We start from the raw sequence: 22,348 nt of genomic DNA, 5'->3' as shown, positions 1-22,348 counted from the left end.
CATTGACGCGAAACCGAAAGTCCTTGAACCTTAAATAAATGATGAAGTAAAGTAGAGAAGTGGTGGGGCTTTCCAGCCGTCTGTCCCACAACCCCGCACTTACCGACCTCCGTAGGTCCTAACAGCCACTCCGTCCACTTGCCAAGGGTGTTCAGTGAAACAAGGGTGCTTTATTTGCGGAAAAGTATGTTTATTTTCTTCATACAAAGCAGCTTTAGGCAGTAAAAAAATTGAGCAAAAACAAAGCCAAGCAAATGATGATCTTCAAAGGGCCAGAAAGCATTCCATATCCTGAGTAAGAGGGGCATAACTGAATAGAAGTTATTCTATGTAACTTACTTACATTTAAGTAAGGTCACTGAAGGGAGTCACTGAAGGCAGTTACTGAAAGGAATCCAAGCAGGTGCCCTTTCTCATGATCTCAGTCCTGAGAACTGCGTGCAGCTCTGCTTGTTCCTGTTTTCCAGGAACCGATAAGGAATAGAGAATCCTTGAGAAAGGGCACACAAAAGAAAAGAATAACATATTGGATCCCTTAAAGTTGAACGTCCCCTAACAGCCTAGTTTTGTTTTTGCTCAACTTTATTTTTGCTGCCTAAAGCTTCTTGTATGTAGATATATAAAGCACACACTGCTACAAATAAAGTACCCTTGGGTCCCCTGCATCCTTCTTTTCATGGACTCCAGTTCCCAGGTCCTGGTCCATAAAGACCATGACAACATCCTCCAGGCTGAGTTGGTACAGTCTTTCTTCCTGATATCAATCTTAACAGTATTAACGTCCAGTACACATATCACAGGGTACATTTATGAGAGACTTTGCTATAACCTTTGCAGACATGAAGATACCTTCCTTGCACAGCAGACCCTCATACTACCACTTAAATAATCTATCCCAATTGAGATATAATTCATTTACATTATTCTTGGTTAATGCTAATCTCATAAAGTCTCCTAAAATAATTAATGCTGGAATTTTGCCAGGAATTCATGTCAAGCTTTTCAGCCTAATTTCACAGTTCATCTCTTTTTTTTTAGTTTTTGAAAATCTGGATATTTGCCAATCTCAGCCAAGAGTCACCCTTCTTAAAAATGGCCTTCAGGGGCCCTGTGGTCAATCTACCTGCAACTGGTATTTTGAATACTTATAGCCATTCTATTTGGGTATGAAGACTTGCACTCATTTAAGGCAAGTAGTTATTCTTTCATTATCTCCTTGTATGTCCCGAAATTTTCTTTCCTCATATTAATGTTTGTCTTACCAGTCCCAATTTGAAGATGGAGAAACAGAAGCCTGACTGGTATTAAGTAATTCTATAGCCCCTCTTCTGTCTTTTGAAATTACTAAATTCATTTCCAGGGGCTTTTTAAAAAAAGACAGCAAATATTTCAGTCTTACAAAGCAATGATATAAGAAACACTTAACATCTATCTTAAGACATAAATATTACAGATATAATTATATCCCCTTGTCTGCTCTTCTCTAATTGCTCTCCTCTTTCTTTCAGGTTAGCTACTACCTTGATATTGATGTTGTTATTTCAAAGCATGTTTAAATATTGTTAGTACATATGTGGGTAGCCATAAACATTTTATAGTATAATTTACCTGTTTTGCTAATTTTATACATATAGTTTCACTCTGTACATATTTAAGTTTGAAAGGCTTGATTTGATTTAGGTTCAGTATTTTTGGCAAGAATGCTTCATAGGGGTTATTATGGACTTTGTACACACTCAGCTTCATGATTCTGAGATTTATCCTTAATGAAAAATTTATCTTTAGCTCATTTGTCTTATGTCACAGGTATTTTTCATTTTCCTTCCAATAATCTTGTTCATTATTCTGATTATTTTTCCAGTTCAGCTCAGAATTCAGCAAGTATTTGTTTTTAGTCTTTGAGTTTATGGATTTCATTTTGTTTATATTGGCTGTCTTTCTGAAATCATTTTCTTGGAGTTTCCCCTTCTAAAACGATTATGTCCCATGACTTTATGCTAGCCAATTCATATTCCAGTGTAAGAAAGGACAATCTAAAAAGTATTTGCCATTTCCTCAGATTTTTAAATATAACTTTTGTGCTTACTTACATATGTTAAATATTTTCTGTTCAAGTTTCTACTGCTAATCATTACACTGAAACATAACATAAGGAAAATATAGAAAATATAACATTTTAGAAATATAATATTTTGGAAAATACAGCATATATTACTTATAATGTATACTTGTGAGTTTTCATGATCCCTAAATTATAACATATTTCAATGTATGTGACACATAGTTCTCTTTTAAATAAAGCTACCGATAAGAGGCAAATACTTATATTAGTAAATGATGCTTTGCGGCAATAGCTTTTCAGAATCATTTCAATTCATTCATTTAACAAGAATTTCTTCAGCAACTGTTCTAAGAGCTTGGTTTACATAAATAAACAAAGGTATCTGCGTGGTGGAGCTTACATTCATGTAATTCTGATTAATTCGGTGCTCCATTTTCTCGTTGTTTTCCCTCTTCACACGCTGAAGAAAATCAGTTTCATATTTAAGCTCATCTGTTCTCCACGTGGCATCAGTCCAATCTAGTAAGCAGGGACTGGGACCGTCCAGCTTCTCAGGGTTTGCAGCGTTGAAGCAAAGAGAAGAGTCCTCCGAAGGTCCTAGAAGGGCGAGACGCGCATTACCATAAAGACCGCGGACTGGAAAGGTGCTATCTGCACTTCCGGGCTCAGCCCCTAGACTCTGAGGTAAGGGTGGGTTTTTTTCTGACCTCTTCTGGGTAGGTCCTTGGGCTTCTTCGGCCCCACTGCGGCGAAGACAGGACTGGCCGGGAAGATGCGGAGGTCGTGGGTCTGGTCTGTTAGGCCCTTTCCGGGGTTCTGGCGGGAGCTTCTTTCTGGCTTTCTGGGGCTGGGCCTGCGATCCGAGGTGGGATGGGATGTAGGAGGGCCTGCCTGCTGAAGCCTATTTTATCTTTACCTCTTCTAGTCATGTTTCCACTCCACCCCCCCCCCCCCCGCTCGTCCTTCTTTAGGCAATTCTTTAATATTACAATTAAAATTTTTTTATTTGGCAAACCGGTTAATAAAGTATTTATTTTGGGTCAGGCTTGGTTCTCAGTGCAGTATGTGCATTAACTCCTTTAATTCGCAAACAATCCAATGAGGTAAGTATTATCACTCCCCCAGTTTTTAAATAAACAGCTTGAAGCCCAGGTATACTAAAAACTTACCTACAGTCGCATAGCTGCTAAGGTGAGGAAAAAAAAAATCTAAACGATATGGTGCTTTTAACCTCAACACTAGTTTCCTCACGAATTCTGAATCTCTGATTAGAGTTTTAACTTCCTCTTTGCCAGTTTCTTTCCCATCAGGCTGCTCGTTTTTTTTGTGAGTCTTGTTGATGTACTGCTCCCATCCATGACTTCTCTCTCTCTCTCTCTTTTTTTCCTTGCCCTTTTCTTTCAGGCCAGTAACCTAAAATGCAGAGTGGAGCTTCTGAATTTCACTGGTCTCTAAAGCCATACTGCCAATGGACAAAAAATGCAGAGCAGCTCCTGCCCCTTGACTCAAAATGTCAGTTACTGGGAGAAGGCAGTTATTTTTGATGGGGTTCACAGGGATTTTGCTCCCTTGAGGAGGCCTATCCTGAGCAGCAGGCCCTGGATGTCTTACCTGGAGAGAGACGGTACTGGATATGGTTATGTGATTCACTTAGTAGAGAGGTGGTCACAGGAGTGATGGGAGATGGAGAGCCAGATCTAGATGGAGAAGAATGGGTAAGGGGAGGCCAGGGGAGAGAAACGATGAATTTTCTTAATGGTTAAAGAAAATACTGACAAAATGCCTCATTTGAGATTCTCCCTTTACCGCTTTGTTATTGACTGTATTGATGGTCTTTAAAGTTGCATGCTTTTGTTGGAAAGACTGTGTGCATCGTTTGTCTTTTCCTAAAATGGAATGAAACTTGGATTTTCCTTTTCACTGTAATCCAGAGATTGCGCTTTTGTATCTTTACTGGGATTTTAATTTTAACATGTAAATAATCCTTAAAAAAAAACGACAACTATTTATTCATTTGCCTGCAGTAGGTCTTAGTTGTGGGATGTAGGATCTTTGTTGCAGCATGGGAACTTTTAGTTGTGGCATGTGGAATCCTGTTCCTTGACCAGGGATCAAACCTGGACCCCTGCATTAGGGGCACAGTGTCTTAGCCACTGGACCACCAGGGAAGTCCCTCCTTTCCTTTTGATGTCATTCTTACATTTAGCTTCCATCCAGTACTCAAGAAGGGCAGAGTTTGGCATGTGAAATTTTGGCACTGGCTTTTGATTCACTGTTTACTCAACACTGGCCCATAGTCATCCAGCCTGAAAATATCATTCCTTTTCTTTTTGAATCCTGCAAAAGAGAGGTTGGGAGCTAGCAGTCATCTTTCTGCTTATGAGGTGAATTTTGGTGGAAAAGGAGCCAGAGCATATCTTTAAAATGATGGTACCAAGAGCTGATGTTTAGTTGTTACACATATGACTATTACAGAGAAAAAAAAAAAAAGACCCAAGTGAACACTGGGCTGTACTATACCTGATATATCTATGGAAGGAGAGGCCAACCTTCAGTTTAATAACACCAGCTTTCCCTGTCAGCGCCTTGTACATCTGGAGCTGCTGCTAAGTCACTTCAGTCATGTCCGACTCTGTGCGACCTTGTAGATGGCAGCCCACCAGGCTCCCCCACCTCTGGGATTCTTCAGGCAAGAACACTGGAGTGGATTGCCATTTCCTTCTCCAATGAGTGAAAGTGAAAAGTGAAAGTGAAGTCGCTTAGTCGTGTCCAACTCAGCGACCCCATGGACCCCAAGGCTCCTCCATCCACGGGATTTTCCAGGCAAGTTCACTGGAGTGGGGTGCCATTGCCTTCTCCGGTACATCTGGAGCAGATGCTAAACAGTTCATTCATTTATTCATTTAATTCATGCATTCATTCACACATTTATTGAGTGTATTTGAAGTGCCAGATAATGACTCTGGTACCAAGTATGGTACCTCGAGGTACTTCAGTCTGGTTGGCGAAACAGACTAGAAAATCTGTGATAACAATCCAGTGTGATAAACACTGTGATAGAAGCAGGTACAGAGTGTTGTGGGAGTAGGATCAGAGGTAAAATGGGAATAAAATACTTGGCTTAAAAAAATTTGGCTTTATGTTTGAGTATATGTATAGGGTATATCAGAGAAAGGGGTTTGAGAAGCATTGTGCTAGACTGAGATTTTCGAGGCAAAAGTCTGGAGTTATCTATCCCTAGAACATCATGACATATGATTTGTGTTTAATAAATATTTGTTGTGTGAACATTGAAAAAGCCCATGTATATACTAGTCTCTATTTCAGGTGTTGGTGCTGTTTGCAGTCTATAGATAGCATCACTGCATAATAGACAGTTGACAATTGAAGAGCATAGGTTTGAAATGTGTGGGTACACTTACATGCGTTTCTTTTTTTAAAATGTATTGCACGATTTATGGGAGGATATAGAACTTTGAATATGGAGGGTGGACTGTAAAATTACAAGCAGATTTTTTTAAATGACTGAGTAATATCCCATTATATATATGTACCACATCTTCTTTGGCCATTCATCTGTCAATGGATATTTAAGTTGTTTCCATGTCTTGGTTATTATAAATAGTACTAATATGAACATGGGGTGCATATATCTCTTTGAATTATAATTTTGTCCAGATATACGCCCAGGAGTGGGCTTGCTGGATCACATGGTAATTTTATTTTTCTTTTTTTTTTTTAGTTTTTTCAGGAACCTCTGTACTGTTTTCCATAGTGGCTGTACTAACTTATATTCCCACCATCAGTACAGAAAGATTCCCTTTTCTCCACACGCTCTCCAGTATTAGTTATTTGCAGACTCTTTAATGATGGCCATGCTGACTGGTGTGAAGTGGTATCTCGTTGTAAATTTTTTTGTTGTTATTTATTTTGACCACATCATGCAATATATGGGATCTTAGTTGCATATGATCAAACAGGTGTCCCCTGTGTTGGGAACATGGAGTCTTAACCACTGGACCACCAGAGAAGTCTCTACATGTGGATTTTTGACTGAGCAGAGGGTCAGCACCCATAACCCCCATGTTGTTCAACTATACTGTGCTTATACTGGGGCTTCCCAGGTGGTGAAGAACTCTCCTGCCAATGCAGGAGACACAGAGTCCATCCCTGGGTTGGAAAGATCCCCTGGAGGAAGGCATGGCAGCCCACTCCAGTATTCTTGACTGGATAATCCCATGGACAGAGGAGCCTGGAAGACTATGATCCATTGGGTTGCAAAGAGTTGGAAATGACTGAAGTGACTTAGTATCCATGTGCTTATATTGAGGATATGGTAAGTCTACAAATGAACAAGTTCCATGAACAAGTTCCGTTCTGAGAGTATGTTTGTAAGTCCAGTTGTTCATAAGTCCAATAAGTTAGCCTGGGTACCCAACTAACTATATACTCAATCAACTGTTTAGTACTGTACAATAATAGGTTTATAATACATTTCACACAAATAATATATAACAAACAAAAAATAAAACATTTAAAATCTTATAGTACAGTACCTTGGAAAGTACAGTGGTACATTATAACAGCTGGCTTACAGGGGCTGGCATCTGTCGAGTCCAGCTTGACAGCACAGGTTCCTGAAAGCGTCGCATGATGAAAGAATGAGAAACACTCAAGAAAGGTACAGCAGGGATCAGGGGACCAACACCACCATGAGGTGAAGGTGCCCAAACTGATCTCAAGCCTGCTTTATTATACTTTTTGAGACTTGCTTGTACATGTTTATATGAGCATAGCAGGCCACGTGGCCTTCAATGATAATCCTGTGCAGTTAACATTTAACATTTTTGTATCCCTGTTTTTCTGCCTCAAGGACAAAGACCCAGTTAATCTTTATGTGCCTCCCAGCCGCCAAAGATAGGAACAGTCTGTTGATGGCTTTCTATCCCCAGGCGTACATCCTGCTTTCAAGATGTTTTTTGATCCTTCTTGGATTCCTCCAGGAGTCACATACTGAGTCATGTCCTCTCAGCAAGATTGTTTAATTCTTTTGCCAGGCCTTTTAGTAGGCCTGTCTCCTACAGGCATTGAGTGAACAGGCAAGAACTACTGACTGGAGATGGGAGAGGAGGTGGGAAATGGTAGAGCTGAAGGATTGTCAGCAATAGGAGATAGAGCAAGCTGCAGTTTCACTCACACCTGACATCGATGGCACAGGTTCTGGTTCTGGTTCCTTGCTTTATTCAATTCTGTCTACTTTCTTGAAAAACAATTCCATGATGTCTGGGTCATAGCTTTTTTTCTTGTCATAGATGACGTAGTGGCACTGGATTGCATTCTGAATGACTGCTGCAACCTTTGTAAACCATTCTATATTTGTGTCCTATGCCTCAAAAACTACCAATGCCTCCTCAAAATCCCCTTGCCATTTCCTGTTTTGAATCTCTTCAGTTTTTGAGTTATTTCTTCCTCTTGTCTTCGTCCTTTCTCTGGGCACATTCACATCTTTGAAGATTCACAACTTGAAGGTTTGTATGTAGGAGACTTCCTGTAACTCTATTTTGAATTTTGATGAAGAGATTATTCCTAGAATAGGTAGAATCTATGCCAGACATATTCTTGACATTCTTGTTTGGGAGACAAATATATGACCTAATTAGCTAAGATTTAACAAAATAGTGTATACTAGTACACAATGAACAGTAATAGAGACAGACTCAGTCCTTGTTTGACAAAAGTTGGATTGAGTTAATTGGGAGGTTTCCTATAGAAGGGGTATTTAGTGACTTATATATAGAGAAGAGGAGTTCAGAGATACAGTTTGAAAGAAAATACTGAAAATAACCTAGCATTCAGAAGAGAATGTATTCAAAGTGAGATGTGTGACATCAGGCCTGGGCTAAACAGATTCCTTGAGTTGGTCTTGTTCTTGAGCCTCCTTGGTGGGATCACTGCAAATGTAACCCGTCTTTTAGTCTCATTTTGTTCAGTTTGGAGGGTATTCTGAGGTTATGAACAAAATCCCTCTTTATGTGCTTAAGATTTTCCATTTTATTTTACCACGTATTTTATTTCCTTTTGTTTTCTGCTTCAACTCATTTTCCTTTTCCTTTATCTTTCTTTGATAGCTCTATCCTGGTGTTTCTTAATTTTGTCCATTGTCATGTCCCTAAATTTAAACAATATTTAGATTTAGAGAATGTCTCACCATAGCTCATTTTTCTTCTTCATATAATCACCATCCATTTTCCCCCCACCTGAGTGCAATAAACAAGTTACATTTTCTTTTTTTTCTCCCTCCTTTCTTCTATTCCTCTTTTCTCCTTTCCTCCTTTCTTCTTCTTCTCTCTCTCTTTCTCTTTTAGTGTCCAGTGTTAAGACCAAGACTGGAGGTAGGGAATCAACTGAAAAACTTATCTTTTGAAAATGAGAAGTGACAAAGGGTCATCTTGGCAAATTCTCATAAAAATCAAAGTGGAAAATCTACAGAAACATTGAAGGATAGGAATTGACATTATAGGAAGCTGAAAGACAAAGGTAAGAAAATCCTCATTTCAGAACAAAAAGAAAAGGATTTAGAGGAAGGCGTGCACATAAGCTCAGAATATGCCAGGTATGAGAAAATTTCAAATGGGAACAGTTTCTTTGAGTGTAGTACAGGTTGTAAAAACTTTTGTCAGTAGTCAGATCTTATTCTGCACGAGAAAATGCATACCAAAGAGAAACTGAATGTGTTGAATATGGAAAAGCTTTCAGGGTGATTCAGCTCTCACTGTACATAGAAGAATCCACACTGGGGAGAAACCTTGCAGATGTGAAAGTGTGGGGGAACGCTTTCAGGTGAAACTCTGCCCTAATCCAACACTATAAAGAATCCACAGTGGGGGGAAACTGTTGTGTGACTAGTGTTACAAAACCTTTAGTGGGAGCTCAGCTCTATTTTAATAAACACAAGAGAATTCACACTGGAGGAGAACCTGTGAATGTGAACTGTGGGAAATCCTTTAAGAAAAGCTCAACCCTATCTAAACACCACTGAATCCATAATGGGGAGAAACCGTTTGAATGTAATAAATGTTGGAAGACCTTCAGTAGCAGGTCAGTCCTTTTTCAGCATAAAAGGATACACAATGGAGGGAAATCCTCTGAGTGCAGTGACTATGGGAAAGCCCTTAAGACCAGGAGCTGCCTTACCATGCCCCAGAAAATCCACTGTGGGGAGAAGTCTTATGAGTGCTCTGACTGGCAGTCCCAGTTTAGGCACTACCTTACAGTGCATCAGAGGATCCACACTGGAGAGAAGTGCTGTGAATGTGCAGAAGAGGGAAGATCTTCAGTGGGAGTCTAGACTTTACCAAATGCAAAAGAATCCACATTGGAGAAAGCGAAAAACCCTACCAGTGTGCTGAGTGTGGGAAGTCTTTCAGTTGCAGATCTGATATTAAATATAACTTACTATGGGGAGAAGCCCATATGGTTGTAACCCATGTGGGAAGGCTTTGGGTGGGAAGTCGTCTTACTGAACACAGAAGAACCCACAATGGGGAGAAGCCTTATGAGTGTCAAGTGTGTGGAAAAGCCTTCAGTTATAGCTTAGGCCTAAGGCACCACAGAGAAGTACATATTGAGGAGAAACCCTTTGGATGTAGGGTGTAGGAAGGCCTTTCATCCGAGCTCAGAACTTAATGTACACAGATGAGTCCATATAGGAAAGAACCATATAAATGTGAAAAGTATGAGAAAGCTTTTAGACTGAATACAGATCCCAGTGAACATAAGAGAAGAACACATATTGAAGAGAAACTTTCTGAGTGTGAAAGTAAAAAAATTAACTCCAGTGTTATTTTCTCAGCCACATCTACATTTACCTCCCTGTAACTGACACCAAAGAACCTTTATTATTTTTTGGGGGAACTTAACCTTATTTAATATTGTATCTTGCTTCCTGGTATTCTCAATTGCTTTTATCCTACCCTACTTTTCCCCCATACCTCTTAATAACTTCTAATACATACTTCATTTATAATGTTTATGATGTGTATTATCCTTTTCCTTGAATATACAGTCCATGAGGACAAAAAACTTAGTCTCTTGTTTACTGATATATTCAAGGTCACTAGAACCTTGTCTGGTAAAGGTGGTGTTGGGGGGGCACAGTAAGATATTTTTTGATTGGAATGCTTGGTTTCCATCATATGCTTTTTCAGGGTTGCCTTTCAATGTCTGCAACTGTTCCTTTCCTCTGGCTTTTGCTGACTCCTTTTGGTTCCCCTGATCTAAGTTGTGGCTGAGTATCATGGTCTATTCTTTAGGCAAGCGGTCTTAATTGTATCTTCTCCAGACCCTCACTCCAATCCTGTTAAATGAAATGATGCTCTGCTATCATCTCTATGTCAGCAATATGTTTATATAAACCACACACATGGTATTTCTGTATTCATGGGGTCATTTCAAGGCAGATGGTGGAATGGGAAAAATAAATACCTATGTTTATACCACTCTCTTGAAAGTTGTCTTCCTTATTTTTTTTTTTCTCAAGAAGACCTGCAAATCATGTTAATGCTATATTTAAAATATATCCTGAATACATTTTTCACTGTCTCCATTTAGGTCATGTCACACTGGTCACCCTACAGGATAGATGCAGACAGACTACAGAGCAGTCAATCAGATTATTTGAACATACAAATCAGGTGCTGTCAAAATTCTCCAGTGGCTTCCCATCACTCCCCACTTTTATAAAACATTTTTGTCATATTTACTTTGCCTCTCTCTGAACCATTTGGAAATGAGTTGAAGATATCATGATACTTATCCCTAAATACTCCAGAATGCTTTCCTGACAATAGTGGCATTCTTTTTCATAGTCACAATACCATTATCATACTCAAGAAAATTACTGATTCAATAATACATCTAACATCCAGCCCACATTCAAATTTCCCCATTATCCTCCAAAGTTGTATAGCTGTTTTTTTCCCCACACCATCGATCAGAATTCAATTAAGGTACACACATTGCAGTAGTTGTGTTTCTTTAGTCTAATTTGGAACTACGTGGAAATGGCAACCCACTCCAGTATTCTTTCCTGGGAAATCCCATGGAAAGAGGAGCCTGGTAGGCTACAGTCCATGGGGTCACAGAGTTGGACACGAGTTTGTAACTGAACAACAAACAACAATGCTGTCTAATGCAATGCTGTCTAATATAGTAGACTCTAGTCACATGTAACTACTGAGCTGAATGCTGTAAATGTGATTGAGATGTGCTGTCAGTTAAAATGCACACCAATTTTGATTTTGTACAGAAAAAAAGTAAGATATCTCAGTTTTTGTATTGATCACATGTTGAAATAATATTTTAGATATATCAATTGATTAAACATGATTAAAATCTCAGCTATTCATTTTAACCTTTTTAAAAATGACTGCAAGAAAACTTAAAATACTTATGTGACTTGAATTTATTGCTTATGTGGTATTTTTGTTGGATATGTGGAACTAGAACAAATCACTCAACTTTTCTTTCATGGCATTGTTTAAATAAAGAGTTGAGGCAATTTGTTTTGTGGGAAACAACCTCCAAGATCTAATGCCTGATGATCTGAGGTGAAGCTGATGTGATAATAATAGAAATAAAGTTCAGAATAAATATAATGCACTAGCATCATTGCAATGTTCCCCGCCAAGCCACCCTCCTCCCCCACCCCCCAGTCCATGGAAAAATCGTGTCTTCTATGAAACCTGTCCCTGGTGCCAAAAAGGTTGGGAACAGCTGTTATAGAACCATCCTACATTCTGAATGATCACTTTCAGAATAAGCTTTATTCTGAAGCTAGAATGTGAAGTATAAGACCTCTCATTTTAGCTCCCCCACTGTCCCTGTAGAAAGAATCTCCTACAGTTCTACCACTTGCTTTACACTGACTTTCTTGCTCTTTGGCAAGCACGTGAAACATATCTTTTGCAATTCCTGGAAATTCTCTTTCCTATATTTTTTTGCAAGACCGTCTCGCTTACTTCATTCAGGTCTCTGCTCACGTTCACACACTCAGAGCTTCCTGACCATCCTTTCTAAATAGCACTTTCCATGATTGTTTCCCCTTCCCTGCTTTGCCTTTCTTTTTTAAATTTCACCTTTATTGAAGTATAAAATTGTAGGATATTTAAAGTGTACATTGTGATTTGATATGTGTATGCATTATGAAAGGATATCACCCTCTTCCCCACCTATCTAGTTAATTAATACACCATCACCTCATATATTTATTCTTCTTTTAGGGGGAGTGAGAACATTTAAGTTCTATTCTCTTAATAAGTTTCAACTATAAAATACAATGTTATAAACTACAGTCACCAGGTTTTTACATTAGCTCTTCAGACTTATTTATCTTATAGTTGAAGTTTGTAACCATTTCCCTCCCCTCCTTTTTGGTCACACCATGTGGCTTGTGGGGTCTTATTTCCCCAACCAGGGATTGAACTCAGGTCTGTGACAGTGAAAGCATCGAACCTGACCACTGGACTCGCAAAGAATTCCCCTTGTAACTGTTTATAAATCTTTCTCTATTTCTCCATTCCCTAGCCCCTGTCGACCATTTTTTCTACTCTTTTTTCTTTTTAATTCCACATATAAGTGATACCATGAAGTATTTGTTTTTCTCTGGCACATTTCACTGAAGGTCCATCCCTATTCTCACAAATAGCAGGATGTCATTCTCATGGCTGAGTAATATTCCATTATATATTCTACATCATATATACCACACCTTCTTTATCCATTCATACCTGTTGATTGGCACTTAAGTTGTTTCTATATTGTGGCTACTGTGAATAACACTGCAATGAAAATGGGAGTGCAGATATAATTTTGAGTTCTGTTTACATTCCTTTGGATATATACCCAGAAGTGGGATTCCTGGGTCATATGGTACTTCTGTTTTTAATTTTTTGAGGAACTCATTATACTTTTAAAAATAATGGTTTATACCAGTTTACATTGCTACTAGTAGTGCAAAGGGTTCCCTTTTCTCTATATCCTTACCATCGCATGCTATTTGTGTTGGCTATTTATTTATTTTTATTTATTATTATTATTTTTTAAAGAACTATTGCTATACTTTTATTTATTTGGCTATTCTGGGTCTTAGTTGTGGCATGCAGAATCTTTAGTTGTGGCACGTGAACTCTTTGGTTGCGGCATGTGGGATCTAGCTCCCTGACCAGGGCTTGAACCCTGAGACCCCTGCATTGGGAGCACAGAGTCTTAGCTACTGGACTACCAGGGAAGTCCTGTGTTGGCTTTTTAATAATAGCCATTTTGACAGGTATGAGGTGATATTTCATTATGGTTTTAATTTGCATTCTCCTAATGACTAGTGATGTTGGGCATCTTTTCATGTACCTTTGGCCATTTGTATGTATTCTTTGGAAAAATATCTATTCAGGTACTCAGTCTATTTTAAAATTGGATAATTGCTTTTTTGCAATTGAGTGTATGAGTTCCTTATAGATTTCATATATTAACCTCTTAGTAGATATATGTTTTACAGAGATTTTCTCCTATTTCATAGGTTGTCTTTGCATTTTTTTTAAACTGTGCTTTGTGTCATATCCAAAAAACCATTTATTTACCACTATGTTTTCTTCTAGGAGTTTTATGGTCAGGTCATGAAATTTCAGTCTTCAATCCTTCTTTGAGTTAATTATTGTGAGAGGTGGAATACTTTGAGTTAAGTATTGTGAGAGGTCTAGTTTCATTTGTTTGCATGTGGCTATCCAGTTGTCCCAGCATCATTTATTGAGGAGACTGTCTTTTGGTTATTGCATGGTTTTGGCTCCTTTATTGTAAATTAATTATCTGTATATGTATGAGTTTATTTCTAGGCTTTCTATTCTTGTTCTGTTGACCTATGTGTCTGTTTTAAATTCCAATACCATACAGTTTTGATTACTGTGGCTTTGTAGTATAGTTTAATATCAGGAAGTGTTGTGCCTCCTAGTTTGTTCTTTCAAGATTAGTTTGGCTATTTAGGTTCTTTATGGTTCCACACAAATGTTGGATTGTTTCTTCTATTTCTGTGAAAAATGCCATTGGAATTTGATAAGGATTGTATTGAATCTGTAGATTACCTTGGGTGGTAGTATGGGTATTTTAACAATATTGGTTCTTATGGTCTATCCTTGAGAATATTCATGGGTGTTTGAGAAGAATATGTGTTATGCTATTCTTGGATGGAATGTTTTATAAATGTTAAGTCCATCTGGTTTAGGGTATAGTTTAAGTCCAATTTACACACAGAGAGTTGAGGGTGAGGTTTGAGGTACTCCTAGAAATTATTTTTTCTTTTTGCTAATGGATTCAAAAAGACTAAGTGCATCCCTATCAATTGCTTCTGATCCTCTTCCCATATGAGATTCCTAATGGTTTATATAAAAGGAATAATAATCATATAGAACTAATTACAATAGTTACTATATATTGAGAACTTTAATTACAGACTATACTAACACTGTGTGAAATATTTTTCTTAATCTTCTGTGTGGCAATGAACAGAAGTACTCAAAAGTGATCCTGAGATTTCACTCTAGGTTGCCTAGGAAAGGAGCTAGCTGGAACTGAGGTTTCTCCCTCTTCCTGGAGGGAAGGACTGCACTTAAACTCAGTTTTCCATTGGACCAGTGCCTTACACTCCCTAACAGGATAGGCTTCAACTTTCCAGGTATCCATGGTCTTCAGGTGCCAGGCAGCTGGCCTTCCTCAGACAGTTGGCATCTAAGCACATCTAAGCCCAGACTGCCTGGCAGCCAAGTAGTCTTGATGTCTCACTGAGAAATGGAATTCAAGTTTACCTTTTGAGAAGGTACAGCAGTTGTGTCAGGACTAGAACAGCTTGACCCTGGTGCTGATTCTCCTCTCCCTGAGATTATGAGAGGGTGGAAGTACTTTGCCTCTTGTTCCTGACTCTTGGTTTTCTGTGTTTCCCCAATAAATCTTGTTCTTTGGTTCTCACTGTGTGATGTTGCAGTATTTATCCTAATGCCTGCTGCACCACATTCTTGCAGCAAATTTATGAATTAGAGATGCTGGGGATATCGAGAGGATATGGGCAGAGTTTGCCGTCTTCTTGGAAAAGAGTGTAATTAATTATAAAAGTGTGTGTGTGTGTGTGTGTGTGTCTGGAGAGCTGGGTGTAGGTTGGAGGATTGGTTGATGAAGGAAAAATTGTCCAACCCTATGAAGATGGGAATCCGGAACGAAAAAGAGAGCAAAGTGATCCGGGCCTCAAGAACCTCATGCCGAAGCAAATCCGGCCAGAGTTAATGGGCTGCAGTCCTCTGATGAAGATGGGTGAATTTCAAACTGGAAAATCTGGAAACAAAAATCTGCCACTGAGGGAGACTGAAGGCCGGGCTCACTGGTACAGAATTGTTATGAAAAAGCAAAGGGGAGAGCCAGTTTCCTTATAAGAACCAATGTGACCTCCTTAACTCTTTTTGATTTTTATTTTACTTTACAGTATTGTATGGCAAAACCTCCTTAGCTCTTATTAGAATGTCAGTGCTTATATCTTGAAGGACCGTTTTTCATAGCACCACCTTGTGGCAGTAAGCCAAAATGGCAGTAGTGAACTTAGCTACCAGTCCTTTCCTGGTCTGGTATGTGAACGGATATAAACTCATTTTTGGAATTTCAGGTTTGGAGATCCTTCTGGGGGAAAGGCCGCGCAAAATGGAGACAACGTTCTGTTAATATTGCAATTGGGGGCTGATGAATAAATTGCAAACTAATGACAATAAAGAAAAGCAGTGGGCCATATTTAAGTTCATGAAATGTTTCTTACCAGCAGGACAGCAAGGATGGACTTCTCTTTTGATATTTTGGTTGGCGCACAAGAACTTAAAACCCATCATTTTCATGTGGCTACTGTGAATGGGCACTTAAAATATTAGATAAACATACGTTAAAGTGATGTTATTCTTTGATGTTATTTCCTTTGATGATACTACTGTATCTTAAAAAAAATTATAAATTCTCCTTGAATCTCAACTCCAAAGAAAAATCTATATTTCTGCAGACTAGTGGTAATAATTAGTGTCTTCTTCAAGAAGTATCTGCTGTTTCTGACAAATGTCAAATAGCTAATATTCTCTCTCAGAAAGGAATTGTTTTTCCTAACAAAAGGTTGCCTTTGTTTAACAGAACTGAAAGTACAGGTGAGAAATAGCCTAATGTCAGTTTTTCCCAAATATTTGATACTTCAGGCAGATGGTGGATTCATTTGCACTTGAAATGACATAGCAGTGGCACTGTAGATGTGAAGACTTTCATTTGCAGAGATGATTTTCAGTCTCTGAAATGATCAACTTGTAGAGAAGTTTAATTTATTCTCCAGCATAGAGACCCCCAGATTTTGAATGTATTTACCAGTAAAATAAAGTAAAAATGGGATTAAACATATGATTACTAAATTTTTGTTTTGTCAAGTAAGAGCATCAAAACCTTCCCCCCAAATTACCATCTACTACTATGAGTTGGTGATAGGCAGGGAAGTCTGGTGAGTGGCAGTCCATGGGGTCGCAAAGAATCGGACACTACTGAGTGACTGAACTGAATTGACCACTATAATTCAAGAAAAGAAAGAACATTATAAAGCGAAAGTGCAAGCAGATAGTGTTAAATAAGGAATAGCCTTTTGTATTGACTTCAGTATAAATGGTCAACTTATAGTTGTTGTTTATTCGCTAAGTTGTGTCTGACTCTTTTTGACCCACCACACTTTCTGTCCATGGGATTTCTGAGGCAAGAATACTGGAGTGGGTTGCCATTTCTTTCTCCACAGGATCTTCCCAACCCAGGGATCCAACCTGTGTCTCCTGCATTGGCAGGCGGATTCTTTACCACTGAGCCACCAGGGAAGCCCCAGCGTAGTAGCCCTCTGCTCTTTTAAAACTTGAGGCAGAAGGTGGAATGGGTGTTGGTGAGCTGTTAGGCTTCACCACAAAGTCTCCTCTGGCAAAACCAGGTGAATGAAAGAGCGTTATTTCTAGTATAAGTGATATGTCTGGGAAGAAAAAAATCAGTACAATCTTACCTATGATAGATGCTTATGAATAATATTTCCTCAATCTTTTTACATTGCTATACTTACCACATTTCATATTATTTATCTGTAGTCTCTGATTAATCTTGCAGCTTTTAAATGTATGAATTACATTTTATTTATGTATCTTTATATATCTGTCTCCTTATCACTTATCCCTACTTCCTATTTATTTACAGAGTCAGTACCTAATGCAACTCTTGGTATGTGGTAAACACCCAAGAAATACTCTTTGAATAAATGATTTGATTCATCTTCTGTTGGGCAAGGTCAATATTATATGTTTAGCTCTCTACACTCTGATTTTTCCATCTAATTCATGACTTTGCTGGCCATTTTTTTAATCCACAATATTCTCTTTATTGCACTCTTTACATCTTTGTTTCTCAAAGTGTATATCAGAGGGTTAAGACTGGGTGTGACAATGGTATAAAAGAGAGTAAGGAATTTCCCCTCATTTTGTGAGGTGCTAGTTTGTGGCTTCATGTACATATAAATGATTGTTCCATAAAACAGAGATACTACTGTGAGGTGGGAACCACATGTATTAAGGATCTTTCGCCACTTTACTGCTGACTTGATTCTCATGACAGCTTGAGTGATAACTCCATATGAGATGAGAATTAGTGACAGAGGTACCAGAAGAAATACCACTCCAAGAGCAAAGACAACAACTTCAATTACTTTTGAATAGACACAAGCCATCTTGATCAATGCTGGCATCTCACAGAAAAAATTATCCACCTCCCGGTGCCCACATCTTGGCAACTTCAAAGTCAAAGAGCAAAGAATTAAGGCACTGCCAAGACCACCTAACCAGGCAATCAACACCATCTTCTGGCAGAGCTCAGGGTGCATTATTACTGTGTAGTGAAGAGGTTGACAGACAGCAGCATAGCGGTCATAAGCCATCACAGCCAAGAGAAGGCATTCTGTGGCTCCCAAGTCAAGGGCAAAGAAGAATTGGAGCACACACCCTCCATATGTAATAGACTTTTTTGGACCCCATAGATTTACCAGCATCTGGGGGATAATACTAGTTGTGTAACAGAGGTCCAAAAAAGACAAATTGGATAAGAAGAAATACATGGGCGTATGGAGCTGGGTGTCTAGGTAAGATACAAGAATGATAGTTGTGTTTCCTACCAGTGTAATAATATAGAAGATGAAGGCAACCACAGAGATGATGTGTTCCAATTGGGGCTGATCAGAAAAGCCCAGAAGGATGAAGTCTGTTCTGGAACTTCCATTGCTGGTTTCCATTGCTCCTTTTGCAAAACTAGGAGGTTATACCATGGTAAGAAAAAAATAGTGTCAGCCTTAGCTAGAACTAAAAACCTCTCAAGCTTGTCATGAATATCCAAAGGTCACTTATTTGCATGCTTTCTCCCATTTTGGAACACCTCTTAACATATCTGCTGTGTTCATTTCCCCAAATCTCTACATATTTAATCATATCAAGTGTAGTTTTATTTTATTTTTAATTTTTGCCATGCCACGTGGCTCCTAGGATCTTAGTTCCTTAACCAAGGATCTAGCCTGGGACCCCAACAGTTAAAATGTGGATCCTAACCACTGGGCCACCAGAGAATTCCCCAGGATGCTTCTAAAAATAATTTTTGACTACTGAGTCACACAAATATTTTTCTTACAAAGCTGTTGAGCTTAAGGTAAAAGCTAAATGACATTTTCCTGGGGTAAGCTCTACCATTTGCTAACAGTCATTTTCCATATTCACTTCCAAATGTCTATATCTCAACCGTTATAATCATAATTATCATCACAACCAGCATCCTCCTCTGCTTATTCCTGCTTTTCAACATTACACTGTTGTTTTGTATTAAATTTGATGTTCTTTACTATCCTGCCGTTTTTTTGTACAATATGTTTTTGGTGCCAGGAAAAAAATTCTTTTTATTAACTTTTATTTACTTGCACAGATGCTATAGATTTCTTTGAACACCTTTATGAATCTTATTACACCATCTCAGCAGTCTTATTGATTTGTTGCAGAGTTAAAAGTTGAACTAATTCCAGAAGGCTTTGGTCCCCACATACACATGGTAGCAATCTGCATTAGCTCCTATTTACCTGTCCCTTTAGCAAAATTAACAAGGCAGTTAATTGAAACAAAAAGTTTATTAAACAATCAATGAGTTGTTTTTCCCCATGGAATTTACTAATTACATGAGTTTATCCTCTGGTTGCTTTGGAACTCTATAGGTAAAACTTTCACCTAATTTCAACTCTAAAAGAATACAGATAAGGGATACAATTATATCAGTCTTACGATGACTAGATACAGTATCATATCTTTATTTTTTATTTATGAATTTTTTAATGTATATAATCTTTGACCATGAACTTCAGACCTAAATGTATACTTTGCATTTATAGTGTCTTCGGGGCCAAGGAATAATTACCTATTTGTTGCAGTTATAGTGAGATAAGGTAAAGATAAATTACCTACAGTATATCTTTGCTATAAGCATTTTAGTTAGAAATTACACATTATAATCATGATGAAAGAACTGTTATTACTAAGTAGTATGAGATAGAGGTGTAGTTTTTCTCAATATAAAATGGAAATTTAATTATGAGTGTCCAGTTTTTATGGAGTAGATGTCAGACTAAGTTAAGCATAGTGCTTAAGAGCACAGTTTCTTGACTCAGAGTGGTTGGGATCAAATTCTAGCTTCACCACTTAGAAGCAATGTGTCCTTGGGCAATTTATTTAACCTGTCTGTATACTAGGTTCTCTATGTGTTATGTGAAGGGAGATTGTGAAGGTTAATATTTGTGAAGACACTTGGAAGTGAATCCTTCTGTGGAAAGATTTCCTATGCAGGGCAGAAATCCTTTGTTCACGATTAATTCTAAAAATGAAAAGCTATATTCACCTACCCCCAAATCATTGTTACTCTATCTATCCCTCATTTCCTTTGTCTTTCACGCTGATGATTCACCGTGTGGTTTATGACTAAAGTGGAATGCTTAAATACTTTTTTTGGCATGATTTTTTAAGTGCCAAAGCATATTTATATACACAAAATTACTTTCAAACACAGTGTACAGATTGAACCAATAAGCTTCAGAAGGAAGAGAGGACTTGGTTTCCAAAATGACTTGATTACAAATGCACTTGGCTTTTTTTGACCACTTCAGGTTGGGATAGTGTTGGGAATTAAAAGGCCACAGAATTTTAGAGTTGAAATGAATCTCGGGCACCATGAATCCAGCCTTCTATCCTGCACAGGAAATCCTTCCACAGGAGGATTCACTTCCACTCCTGTTGTCATAAATTCAGTGACAGGAAAGTCATTTGCACGTGAAGCAGCCTCTTTCCTTTAATCAGTGTCTCTTACTTACTTCTTATGTTGAGCTCAAAGATGCCTTGTATAACATCCAGGTACTGGCTCTTTTTCTTTTTTCTGGAAATAAATATAGAATAAGTCAATTTGACATGGTTTTATAAAGGTAGTTTTATTATAAAATAAGACATATATACAGAAAGAAAAATAAAAGCTTGGTGAGCTAAGGTGAATATTTTTGTCACTGACACCCAGGTCAAGAAACAGAATGCTGCCAGCCACCCCAGGAGCTTCTCTTTGTGCCTCATTCCAGTCATAACCCTTCTCTGTCCTTGAAAGTATCCACTATCCTGATGTTTATAGTAACCACCTCCTTGTGTTTTACTAGTTTAATTACTCAAATGTGCCTCTGTAGACACTATTGTTTAATTTGGTTCATTAAGAATTTCTATATGTCTTTTAAGTCTCTTTTAATATTAGAATCTATTGTGAAATAGACAGTTAACAATCTTTAGCTACTATGCTCTTTTGGTTGCTGTCCATTGGATGCACCATGGTTTATCAAATGCCTCAGAATAGCGAGTTTAGAAGTAAACACAGTGCACCAGGTGTGCTACACTGTTGAAGAGAATGGTGACAGTCTATGATTTACACAAGCTTTCTAAAATACTTTAGCCAGTTTTAGCAGGTGGAAAACATTGCAGTCTTAATTTAAGCTTTGGATTATGTAAGGCCACTAGTTAGAAGTGCTGTCAAGACAGGAGTTATACTTTATGTAATTTAATCTTGTGAACCCAAATATAAGACTTCATTTTATGCTTTTTAGTATTTTGGTTTAAGCCTTGAAGTCTCGAAATTTAGATATCATTTTAAATTTAAAAGTCACTATGATATAAAAAAGAGAACATGAGTCGAAGAAATAGATGTTAAAAAGATGCATGTTATATTTTAATTAAAACTCACTTTCATTTTTCATAGTATGAACTTCAGTTTCTAATAATGTAGCATAACTTTACATTTTACTTTCTTCAGTGAAATCTAAGAAAATGAACCAGACATATTTAAACATAACTTGAGTGTACACAGTGATATGGAAATAAAACTAGATACATAAAATTTCATAGTTGTCTAAAATTTTATAAAAAATAAAAAGATATTAAATGGATCTTTTATAAATGTAAAGTAAGATGTACATTGCTGTAACCATACAAAGCCAAAGCAGAAAAATACAATGTAAAAGTAGATAAGACTCCGGACTCTAGATTCAGACCATCAGTGATGGTATTAGAACACCCTTCAACTACTTTCTCACTGCGTGAACTGAAGCAGTGAATTATTGTTTTTAAGCCTGAGTTTCCTCATCTGTAAAATAGTTATTCTAGAGCACCTGCTATTGGAGAAGGAAATGGCAGCCCACTCCAGTGTTCTTGCCTGGAGAGTCCCAGGGACGGGGGAGCCTGGTGGGCTGCCGTCTATGGGGTCCCACAGAGTCGGACACGACTGAAGTGACTTAGCAGCAGCAGCAGCAGAGCACCTGCTTCATAGAATGGTTTGTGAGGATAATTAAATTATATTGCACATAAACTGTTTAGTAAGATGCTCAGCATAGAGAGCATTTACTAAGTTAAAATATTTGCTAACTGCTCTTGTTGAAATTTAATATAATCTTCATTCCTGAGAGGGAATTAGTATGTTAGGGTTTATTTTTATCTCACATATCTGTCACATACTTGTTTTCATGTTAGACTGAGATCTAACATCTGTGCTACCTAGGATCTGTTTTCTACTCCATGTCTTCTGTTGGAGATAGCTGGGCATACTTACCAGAAGAAAAAAATATTAGAACGTAATTATACTTTCATGAGGGAAGAA

At 38.0% G+C, this 22,348-nt stretch overlaps 2 protein-coding genes and 1 long non-coding RNA gene across 6 annotated transcripts in view; 1 reads left to right on the top strand and 2 right to left on the bottom strand.

Annotated features, from left to right (window-relative positions):
* The window catches only part of ZNF311 (zinc finger protein 311), a 32,070-nt gene extending 29,526 nt beyond the window's left edge, over positions 1-2,544 (bottom strand). The window contains exons 1-2 of one of the 2 annotated variants that reach the window (XM_070456877.1): positions 2,463-2,542; positions 344-490 (exon numbers count right to left, since the gene is read on the bottom strand). Coding sequence is in view for 1 of the 2 variants with exons in the window: in XM_070456876.1 (XP_070312977.1) it covers positions 2,463-2,495 (33 nt within the window). In the remaining variant the exon portion in view is untranslated. Of the gene's footprint in view, positions 1-343; positions 491-2,462 lie in introns of both variants that reach the window. The other variant, XM_070456876.1, reaches the window with a different exon arrangement.
* A 108-nt stretch (positions 2,545-2,652) lies between these two features.
* On the top strand, positions 2,653-10,560 carry LOC139031492 (uncharacterized). Of its 3 annotated transcripts, XR_011484007.1 has the most exons (4): positions 2,653-2,746; positions 3,467-4,885; positions 5,805-7,590; positions 8,428-10,560. It is a non-coding gene; the product is annotated as an uncharacterized lncRNA (long non-coding RNA). The 3 variants fall into 3 exon arrangements; XR_011484005.1 differs by having other exon boundaries at positions 5,805-10,560; XR_011484006.1 differs by lacking the exon at positions 2,653-2,746 and adding an exon at positions 2,753-2,854 and having other exon boundaries at positions 5,805-10,560.
* A 6,917-nt stretch (positions 10,561-17,477) lies between these two features.
* On the bottom strand, positions 17,478-18,428 carry LOC110124374 (olfactory receptor 2W1-like). Its single transcript, XM_020872892.2, has one exon. It carries the CDS (start codon positions 18,426-18,428, stop codon positions 17,478-17,480), a length of 951 nt encoding a protein of 316 aa, XP_020728551.2.
* Positions 18,429-22,348: the final 3,920 nt, after the last annotated feature.

This window comes from Odocoileus virginianus, chromosome 27 (genome assembly GCF_023699985.2).
Source record: "Odocoileus virginianus isolate 20LAN1187 ecotype Illinois chromosome 27, Ovbor_1.2, whole genome shotgun sequence".
Taxonomy (NCBI): Eukaryota; Metazoa; Chordata; class Mammalia; order Artiodactyla; family Cervidae; genus Odocoileus; species Odocoileus virginianus.
The sequence above is the reverse complement of the archived record's forward strand: the minus strand, read 5'-3'. Positions and strand labels throughout refer to the sequence as shown.

What these genes read in the sequence shown, in the direction of transcription:
- LOC110124374 (XM_020872892.2), bottom strand. Translation starts at nt 18,428, where the DNA reads ATGGAAACCAGCAATGGAAGTTCCAGAACAGACTTCATCCTTCTGGGC.